At 47.0% G+C, this 10,030-nt stretch overlaps 1 protein-coding gene across 1 annotated transcript in view; it reads right to left on the bottom strand.

The window, feature by feature from the left end:
* The window catches only part of LOC129669033 (zinc finger protein 235-like), a 9,428-nt gene extending 380 nt beyond the window's left edge, over positions 1-9,048 (bottom strand). The window contains exons 1-4 of the mRNA XM_055597111.1: positions 8,644-9,048; positions 7,094-7,151; positions 4,491-4,617; positions 1-1,650 (exon numbers count right to left, since the gene is read on the bottom strand). The exon at positions 1-1,650 is cut by the window's left edge and continues 380 nt beyond it. Coding sequence (XP_055453086.1) covers positions 1-1,650; positions 4,491-4,617; positions 7,094-7,108 — 1,792 coding nt within the window. The 5' untranslated portion in view covers positions 7,109-7,151; positions 8,644-9,048. The remainder of the gene's footprint in view (positions 1,651-4,490; positions 4,618-7,093; positions 7,152-8,643) is intronic.
* Positions 9,049-10,030: the final 982 nt, after the last annotated feature.

Below are 10,030 nucleotides of genomic sequence, written 5' to 3'. Positions count from 1 at the left end.
TCCCACACTGCTGACATTTATAGGGTTTCTCTCCTGTGTGGACCCTCCAGTGAGCACTAAGCCCACCACTCCACCTGAATTGCTTCCCACAGTGCCCACATTTGAACGGCCTCTCTCCAGTGTGAATTTTCTGATGGCTTTGGAGATTGCCCCTCTGGCTGAAGGCTTTCCCACACGTGTTACATTCATATGGCTTCTCCCCTGTGTGTACCTTCTGGTGGGCCTGGAGGTATGAGGCATGACAGAATCCTTTCCCACACTCCTTGCATACGTAAGGTTTCTCTCCAGTATGCACTCTCTGGTGGGCATTAAGCCTGCCTGTAAAGCATTTCCCACGCACATGACATCTGTATGGTTTTTCCTCAGTGTGAGCTGTCTGGTGGGCCTTAAAATCTGAGTTCCGAGTGAAGCCCTTCCCACACACATTGCAGCAAAAGGGCTTCTCTCCTGGATGGACCCCATGGTGTCTTTGTAAGGATGAGAAGGAACTGAAACTCTTCCCACACTCTTCACATTTATATGGCTTCTCTCCTGTGTGGACCCGCTGATGGCTGTCAAGATTGGAACTAAAGCTGAAGCACTTCCCACACTCGTCACACTTGTATGGTTTCTCCCCAGTGTGGACTCTCTGGTGGTTGTAAAGGCTGGAACTAAATGTAAAGCATTTGCCACAGTCTCCACACTTATACGGCTTCTCTCCTGTGTGAATTCGGTCATGGTTCTGAAGGATATTCCGTTTTGTGAAGCCCTTCCCACAGACCTCGCACTTGTAAGGTTTCTCCCCAGTATGGAATAGGCAGTGGATGTTGAGATCTGACCTACGGATGAAGCCTTTCCCACAGGTGTGGCACCGGTAGGGCTTCTCCCCTGTGTGCACTCTCTGGTGAGTCTTCAGACTTGACTTCTGACTGAAACTCTTGCCACACTCATGACACCAGTAGCGTGTTTTTCCTGGAAGAGCACTTTGTTGAACGGGGACACTGAAGCTAGGCCTGGTGTCCTCCTGCGTCCTAGGTACAGAAGACTTCTTTCCCAACAGGACCTGCTGATGGAGTTCTAAACCGGGGCTGTCAATGATGGCTTCTTGGCCCTCGCTGCACTGGTAGGTCTTCCCTTCTGTGTAAACACTGTGCTGGGTGCGGGGTGACTTGGGACAGATGGCTTTACTACAGTCACCGCTTCTGTGGGCTCTGTCTCTTTGATGCAGTACATTGTTATCATGGCGGGAAATGCAACTCAGAAGGTCAACACCCGAAGCCAACAGCCGTGGCTTGTTTTTCACCAGAGTCTGTGGACATTGTTTCTGATGGTTCTGTCTCTCTCTAAAATGTGTTTCCCTCCAAGAACTCTGAGCTCTGACAGACAGAAATTCCCAATTTGTAGCAATGCTGGAATGGTCATTTGTGATTCTCTCAAGACAGCAGCCATCCTCAGAGGCCTGGGGAGGCTCTTCTGCTCCCCCATAGCAAGAGGAGTGGCATTGCTCCAAAAAGTGAGAACCCTTTCCTTGAGTGTCTATCACAGCTTCTGGAGTTCTGGCAAGTTTGTTGACATCATGGCTTGTCATTTGCCAGCATGGAAGCCATGCAGGTGAAAGACACCATAATCCTGTTGCATGAAGAGCCTCCATTTTGTTTGCAGTCTGGCCTCCTGAAAGAATAGAGAAGAGATGGTGATATCAGCAAGGATGGGGACACTGTAAGGTCCAAGTCCTCATTTCTCTCTGGAAACATTAACTAGAGAACAGTGTCAAAACTTAACATCTAAGAGCTCGGAGGAAGAAAGATCTACAACACAGAGAGAGTGTTCAAAAGCAAGCCACATTTGACCATGGTGGGAAATCTAGAGTGAGTGCAGCAGTGAAGGTTAAATGTAGACTTTAGCCTCTGCTGAGTACATTCCTTGCAGCCTCTGTGTAGCTGTGCAGACGGATATTGGGAAGAAGCACATTTCAGCATCTGGGTATTTTTACTTGAGTGATGTACACTCAACTGTGGGCTGAAGTACACATGGGTCTGACTCCTCCCTGAGGCTGAAGGAGCAGAGAAAAACAGACCTGCTTGGTCCTAACCTGTCTGCAGGTGACATGAAGAGGCTCTGATTCAACTGACTTGAATCTAACAAGCCAGAGTGTAATGGGAAGGCACAGGAAGCTTCAGAGGCTGAGAGAAAGAAATGAGGCATACAGGGATTTTAAGAAACAGCAAAGGCCCAAAAGCCAATGTCCATCTCAAGGAGGCCACTGTGTTTGAGTGCACACATGTGTAGGAGGAGACTGGAATAACTTCAGCACACAAGCTCCCTTGGAAACTACAAGAGAAATAAAGCATTTATTTACATGGCAAGATTCAAAACACACCTGCTGATTAGGGAAGGACTTCTCTGGGAAAACGGCAGATTTCAAGTGCAGGAGGGATTAGATTTCCTTCACAGGCATGCTCTCCAAACTAAGTTTGCCAGGCTCTCAAAGAAGCAGGGGGAAGGGCTTCCCAAAAAAGGTAGATCTTACCTGCCAACCTAAAGAAGTAGAGATGTCCTGAAGAACAAAGGCTGCAACACTGTCTGACAGGAAGTCCCCCAAGGAAACAAGAAAATGACCCAAGAACAAACTGTCAGGACAACAAACAACGAAGGTGAACCCAACACCTTCTGAAGCTGAAAATGGAGACAACTGATGTGAAGGATGCAGTGGTCCTGAGGTGTGGCTCAGCGGCTTGCATGCCACAGTGGGAATGCTTAATGTCACTAAGAGAAAGACGTTGAGGAAACGGGTTGTGGGTGGGGACAGAAATGCTGGTTGGGGTTGCAGTTTTGTCTGGACCAGATACACTAAAAGCAGAACTCCCTCCCCTCAGCGGGGTCCCCTGCTCGCTGCCTGACTTTATCTGGAGAGTGCCTTTAGATACCTCTAGCCACACTAGATATATGGCCTTTGACACAGCTCCCTGCTAGCTCCCCCTCCCTCATCTATACATTAATTAAGCACTGACAGTCTACCCTTATGATAGGATCATGCTGCATAATGCAAATCAAGCATCCTTGAAGTGCCTCCTTTCAGCCAATTATGTGTTCCTATTATTGGAGACCCCAAACACTCCCCTGGGGATTATATATAAGAATTATATATAATGTGTTGTCTGATATTAAACTTGGACTGGGCATCAACTGTTCCTGGGGTGTGCAATCCCTTCACGGTTCTCCCCAGCCATTCAAGGCTCACTTGTTACTTGTCTCTCCTGACTTCATGGCCTGTTAGGAAGCAGCCCCAAGGCAGGGAGAGGACCACAATGGTTGTTCCTACAGGGAGGCCCAGAGAGGCCATTGTGTAAAGTTGTAAAGGTGAAGCATGGATTGCCCCGGAGACCCCAAGGGGTAAGATATGCCATAGGCATGGGATACTTGGCCAGAAAAGCTGTTAATAGAGTGGAACCAGCCCAGGAGAAAGAAGTGCATTACGGCCCACTAAGCTGAAAGGAGGTAGAGAGCACTTTGACATCAGGCTCTCCTGGTTTCGGTTCTTGTTTGGGCTCAGTATTTCCTCACTGTGCTCCTTTCCTCCCTTTTAGAACCACATAGTCTGTGCCATTGTATGTTGGATTATGTGATCTGCTTTTTGATTTGGATATTTCAGGGGGTTACAGTGAAGAGATTGCATAAGTCTCAGAAGAGGATTTGAGTGAGCTTTGGACTTTTAAACAGGGTTGAGCCTGTGATTAAGACCATGGGGACTTTTGTCATGTTGCATTCTGATCTAGCTACAAGCCTGTGCTGGTTTGAATGAGAATGGCTGCCACAGGCTGATGTGTTTGAATGCTTGGTCCAGAGGGAGTGATGACCCTTGAAAGGGATCAGAAGGTGAGGCCTTGTTGGAGGAAGTGTGTCACTGGAGATGGGCTTTAGAGTTTCAAATACTCAAGCCAGACCTAGTGTCTCTCTCTTCCTGCTGCCTTCAGATGGATGTAGAACTCCCTGCTACCATGTCTGCCTGCACACTGCTATGCGACTGAGCGTGATGAGAATGTACTAAGCCTCAGAAACAGTAAACCAAGCCCCAATTAAATGCTTTCCTTCATAAGAGATGCTATGGTCATGTCATTGACTCTCTCTCTCACACACACAAATGTTTAAAAAGTTTATTGAAAGGAAAGTGTCTGTGTAAAATGCAGTTTTAAAAAATGAGGTGGAAGATGGAGAGATGGCTGAACAATTCAGAGCAGTGGCTGCACTTCCTGAGGACCCAGGCTGGGAGTGCAGCACCTGCATGGTGGCTCGCAAACATCTGTTACTCCAGTTCCAGGGGATCTGATGTCCTCTTTTAGCCTCTGTGGGCACCACCAATGTATGTGATACACAGATGTACATGCAGACAAAACACTCAAATACACATAAAATAAAAAATAAATAAACCTAAAAGGAAAGCAGTGGAGTGTAACTAACACCTCAGGTCTAAATTTCTGACACTGCCAAGGGACACAGCGCGACATTCTCACCCACTGACAGAAGGTTCCTGAAGTTCTCCAGCATCACGTCCTGGTACAGCTTCCTCTGGGCAGCATCCAGCAGCTCCAGCTCCTCCTTACTGAAGACCACGGCCACATCCCTGAACGTCACTGCCTCCTGTGACAGCAAACACAGGCCACCTCAGTTTCTTACCCAATGCCAGGAGGACCTGAGCAACTGTTTACACAGGACCTACTGTCTTAGTTAGGGAGTCTATTGCTGAATTGAGATACCACGATCAAATGGCTACTTGTCTTACACTTCCACATTCCTGTTCATTATTGAAGGAAGTCAGGACAGGACCTCAAGCAGGGCTGCAACTGGGAGGCAGGAGCTGATGCTGCTTACTGGCTTGTTTTCATGTAGAACACCAGGACCACCAAGAATGCCACCAACCACAGTGGCTGCACCCTCCCCATCAATCATTCAGAAAATGCCCTACAGCTGGATCTTATGGAGACATTCTCTCAATTGAGGCTCCTTCCTCTCTGATGACTCTAGCTTGTGTCAGGTTGGGACACAAAAGCAGCCAGGACATATTTTCACTCCTTTCCATGGCTACACAGGGCGTAGAGAGCAAAAACTAAGAAAACACTGGTGCAAGTAACTTGGTGTCTTTTCTGTAACTGGATCACTAGGTCCATCGCTGTTAAATGGGAAGTCATGGATGTCAGAGTGAGAGAGCACCAACCCTCATGGGGAGTACTGTGCTGACTTTGTACTGGACAGCTGGCAATACCCAGCTCCTTTTAAGCTCATCATGCTCAGCTCCTCCTGGACAGTACAGCTCGGGTGTACCTTCATCCTCATATTCAAAATACTCTTGGGATCATGAGGGATGGCATCATTTAAATTGCCTCCTGTTGTGAAACACGGATCTCAGATTCAGAACCCTCAGTAGTGAAGTGTACGAAGATGTTCTCAAACCCCCAATTTCTCCAATTTGTGAAACCAGAAGTATCTGTGTGTGTCCAGAACTATCTGGCAGATGGCACTCAAGTATGAATCACTCATTATGTCCTTAGCCTTGTCAATCTTACAGGCCATACCGGCTGGTTTTGTGTCTACTTGCCACAAGCTAGAGTTATGTAAAAGGGAACCTAAATTAGGAAAATGCCTCCTAAGCTGGGAGATGGTGGCACACATCGTTAATTCCAGCACACAGGAGGCAGAGTTGGAAAAATCGTCAAGTTCGAGGCCAGCCTGGTCTACACAGAGTTCCAAGATAGCCAGGGCCACATGGAGAAACCTCGTCTCAACAAACCAGAAAAAGAAAAAAGTGCCTCCATAAGATCCAGCTGTAAGGCATTTTTCTTAATGAGAGACTGATGGGGAAGGACCCAGCCCATTATGGGTAGGGTCATTCCAGGGCCAATGGTCCAGGGTTCAGTAAGAAAGCAGAATGAGAAAGCCATGGAAGCTAACCAGTAAGCAGCATCCCTCCTTGCCCTCAGAATGTGAATGCTCAGGATGCCAAATGCAGGAAAGCAAAATGACCAGTGTTCCTGCATGCCTGCACACATGTATGCATGCATGTGAGTGTACTTCTGTACATGAGGGTGCACATGCATGTAGAGGCTGGAGGACAACTTCCGGTGTCTTTCCTCAGGTGCTAGCCGCCTTTCTTTTTTTCTTTCCTTTTTTTTTGGAGCCAGGGTCTTTCATTGGCCTGGAACTCCTCCAGTAGACTAGGATGGCTGCCAATGTGCCTCTCTCCACAAAGTTCAAGAAACAGTAGAGCCTGCTTCAGCAAGGTGGAAGGAACAAAAAGAAAACTACTCCAAAACCTATCCTCTGATGTTTATGTGGATGTCTTGGCATGCTAAAAACCAATGCCCTCACACATTAATAATAACACAAAATTTTAAAATAAAAAGTTTCCGTCGGGCATGGTTATGCACACCTGTAATCCCTACAGGCAGAGGCAGGCAGATCTCTGTGAGTTCTAGGCCAGCCTGGTTTACAAAGAGAGTCCAGGACAGTTGGGGCTACACAGAGAAATCTTTGAAAACCTAAAAACAAGAAAAAATGAAAGAGAAAAATATTCATAAACCACCCAAGTAGGGAAGACTCATACTTACTTGCAAAATAAAATTAGGCAAACAGGGGGAAACATTCCTGTTAACATGTCAGTGAGCTTAAAGATTGTTGTCATGAATGTGTATGCATTAGGGTTTATGCTTCATGAATACTGAGCAATCTTGTGTTTGTGTGTCCATGTGTGTGAAGACGCCCTAGAGGTCAGAAGAGGGCAAGTGATTCTTTGGATTTGTAGTTATAGCCCACTGTAACCTATCAGGTGTGAGTTCTGGGAACCAAAGTGAGCCAGTACTCTTAACTTTGAATTGCCTCTCCAGCCCAATTTCTCTATTTCAAAATTTATTTAAACTTTCACACATTCACATGTGCTGTGTACACTGAGCACAAATCTCCCACCATCCTCCTTTATCTCTCCTCCAATCAAACCTTTCTTCTCAGCAATATCCCTTCATTCTTTCATGAAGTTCACTGTGACTCTGCTGCTTGCCCACCATGCAGAGATCCTGTTTGCTATTCCTAACCCTGTGGAGAGAGAGGAAGAAACTCTACTTACCTGTATCCTTACCATTATTCTCTTCTATTTGAAACAAGGCAGGGCTCTGGCAAGCAAGCTGGGGGAGGAAAGGCCTTCATGAGAGCATTGCTAGGACAGACCTCAGTTTTTCTATCAGTCCCAAGCGCTGGCATTCCAAGTCTGTGCCCATAGACCTGGATTTGCTATCTGGTAGTGTAAGCCTCCAGGTAACCAAGCCATCCTTGCCTCACCTCGTTCACTGCCAGGGGTAGTAAAGCCCACATTCTCTCCAGCTTCAGGGGTGCTGGGTGCTCGTGCTCGGGGGCTCTTACCTACACAAAGCAGCCTGAGGTGACTGGCTTCCCAGAAATTCAAATCTTTGAGAAGCTCCAAACTCTCTGATGAGCGATGTGAGGCCACTGACCAACACCCTCAGCAGGATCTGTTCATTGTCGCCATCTTACATATAATTGTTTCCATACATAAGCATTGCATCCTCACCTGCCGATTTCTCTCTCTAAAAGGTTTAAATACTAGTAAACTAGTTCCTCATCTGCAAAAGCCTCCACAAAGCCTCTCTGCATGCATGAAGGTAATGACTAATAAAAGCCTAAACTGTCTCTAAGGAAAGGGGAGTTTGGCCCTGCGAGATGGCATAACGGGGAAAGGTGTCTGCTTCTGTGCATGACCACAGAGTTCCAGGGGGAAGCTGGCGCCGAAACAATTCCCAGATTTCCTCAGCGGAAGAGCCTAGCTCCGGTTTCCCTCCAGATCTACATTCCCCACTGCCGTTAACAGTCGATAAGTCCCACGGTGTTTTATTGCTGTGGAAATCGCTTTTTTGGGAGCTCGCTCTCTTGGGTCGCTGTGTATCCGAAGTAGACTAAAAATTAAAGATCAGCCTGCCTCCACCTCCTCAATGCTGGGATCATGCTGGCTGGTTCACTGGTTTTATTGTTCTTTCATGGACAAAGCTCACAGGTTAGGAACGCATCCTTGAGCAGGGATCAGGGCTCAATGGTAGAGTCCTTTCTTACAACCCACCAGTGACGGACTCAGGGCGTGGCTCAGCAGTAGAGTTTGTCTGTAATATTCAAAAGGCCCTCGGTTCAATGCCAACATCACCCCGAAAAGAAAATTCTTGGGACTGAAGAGAAGGCTCAGTAGCTAAGAGCTCTTCTGCTCTGGCAGAGGACCCAGGTCGGGTTCCCAGTGCCCACAATGACTAGCTCACAACCGCCTGTTAAGTCCAGTTACAGGATCTTACACCCCTTTCTGGACTCTGAAAGCACTCTATGAAAACTAAATCTAAAAAGAAAAAAATTCTTACTTGATTTTCACTGGCTTTAGCCAGATTGCAATTTAAAGTGTGAGTTTTAGGGAGAGAATAACCCTCGGTGGCTGTGGATGGGAGGCCAGTATCTTTTGATGAAAATGACAGAGCTAAACATTACCAAACAATTAAAACAATAATTAAGTAGTCTAACAATATATTGGGTATCCATAGCTGTCTTTCATGGGATTCCAGAAATGAACAAACCGAAAAGCAATCCAGAAACGGAGCCCCCCAAAACGCGATTTCCACAGACCTCACTCTTCAGCGACTCTTCAGTGTTCTGGACAATGTCCTCCCGGAAGGGCACCAGAGCTGTTCGGTTCCGCTGAGGGCTTCTGGGAATTGTAGTTCAGCGGCGACTGAGGTCGCTTTTGCTCAAAGGTTGGCAGGCTCCTGGCAGTGCTTTTGGGAAGGTAAGAGCTCGGAACTTTCAGCGACTCTTCAGTTTTCTGGGCTATGTCGTCCCGGGTTATCAGAGCTGTTCGGTTCCGCTGAGGCTTTTGGCAGTTGTAGTTCCAGCGCTGCGTTGACCGAGGTCGATTCCGCTCAAGCCTTGCGAGGTTCCTGCAGTGATCTTGGGGTGGTAAGAGCTGGAACTTTGAGCGACTCTTCAGTGTTCTGGGAAATATAGTCCCGGAGTTGTTCGGTTCCCTGAGGGCTTCTGGGATTTGTACTTTCAGCGAAATCGGCTGCGGAGGTCTTTTCCGCTGAGTCATTCTGAGAATTGTAGTTTCGGCGCCAGCTTCCCATGGAGCCTGGCGTAATTGCTGGGAGGACAGAGGGCCAGTGTCCCGAAGCCCTAAGTAATATGCAACTCTGGTTTTTAAATGTGATTTTTTTTTCTTTTTGCATTTATTTACTTACTTAAAGGGGTCCTTGCCACAGCTTGGGGGAAGTCAGAAAACAACCTTCCACCATGTGGTGTGCCGAGACCGAAACTCAGGCGGTCAGGCTCAGCGAAAGTCGTTTTCACCCGCAGAGCCATCTCGCAGGGCCAAACTCCCGTTTCCTTACAGATTAGGGTTTTGTTTGTTTATTTTCAGATTTATATATTATTTATACAGCATTCTGCCGGTATGTGTGCCTGCACACCAGAAGAGGGCACTAGATCTCAGGAGAGATGGTTTTGAGCCACTATGTGGTTGTTGGGAACTGAATCAGGACCTTTGGGAGAATAGTCAGTGGCCAGTGTTCTTAACCTCTGAGCCATCTCTCCAGCACCGGGTTTAGGTTTTTATTAGTCATTATCTTCATGCACATGAGAAAGAGACTTTATGTAAGCTCTTGCAGAAGAGCAAAGTTTACTAGTATTTAAACCTTTTAGAGCGAGAAACGGGGTTTCACTTCTTTGTATGGAAACAATTATATGTAAGATAGCCATCAAAGTTACCAGACCCTTCTGAGGGGGTGGTCAGTCATGACACAGCGTTCTTCAGAGAGTTCAGAGATTCTTAAGATTTGCTTTCCTGGGAAAGTACATCACCACAGGCAGCTTTATGAAGGTGACAGTTCCCCACAACCTGGAAGTTGCTGGAAATAGAGAATACAGGTTTTCCTAACCATCTGCCATGAGTGAGCTGAGGCATGGATGATTTGGTAACCTGGAGGCTTACTCTGCCAGTAAATAGGAAGTAGGTAGA

The sequence above is a fragment of the Psammomys obesus genome, unplaced genomic scaffold, assembly GCF_907164565.1.
Source record: "Psammomys obesus unplaced genomic scaffold, mPsaObe1.curated_primary_1811, whole genome shotgun sequence".
NCBI lineage: Eukaryota > Metazoa > Chordata > Mammalia > Rodentia > Muridae > Psammomys > Psammomys obesus.
The sequence above is the reverse complement of the archived record's forward strand: the minus strand, read 5'-3'. Positions and strand labels throughout refer to the sequence as shown.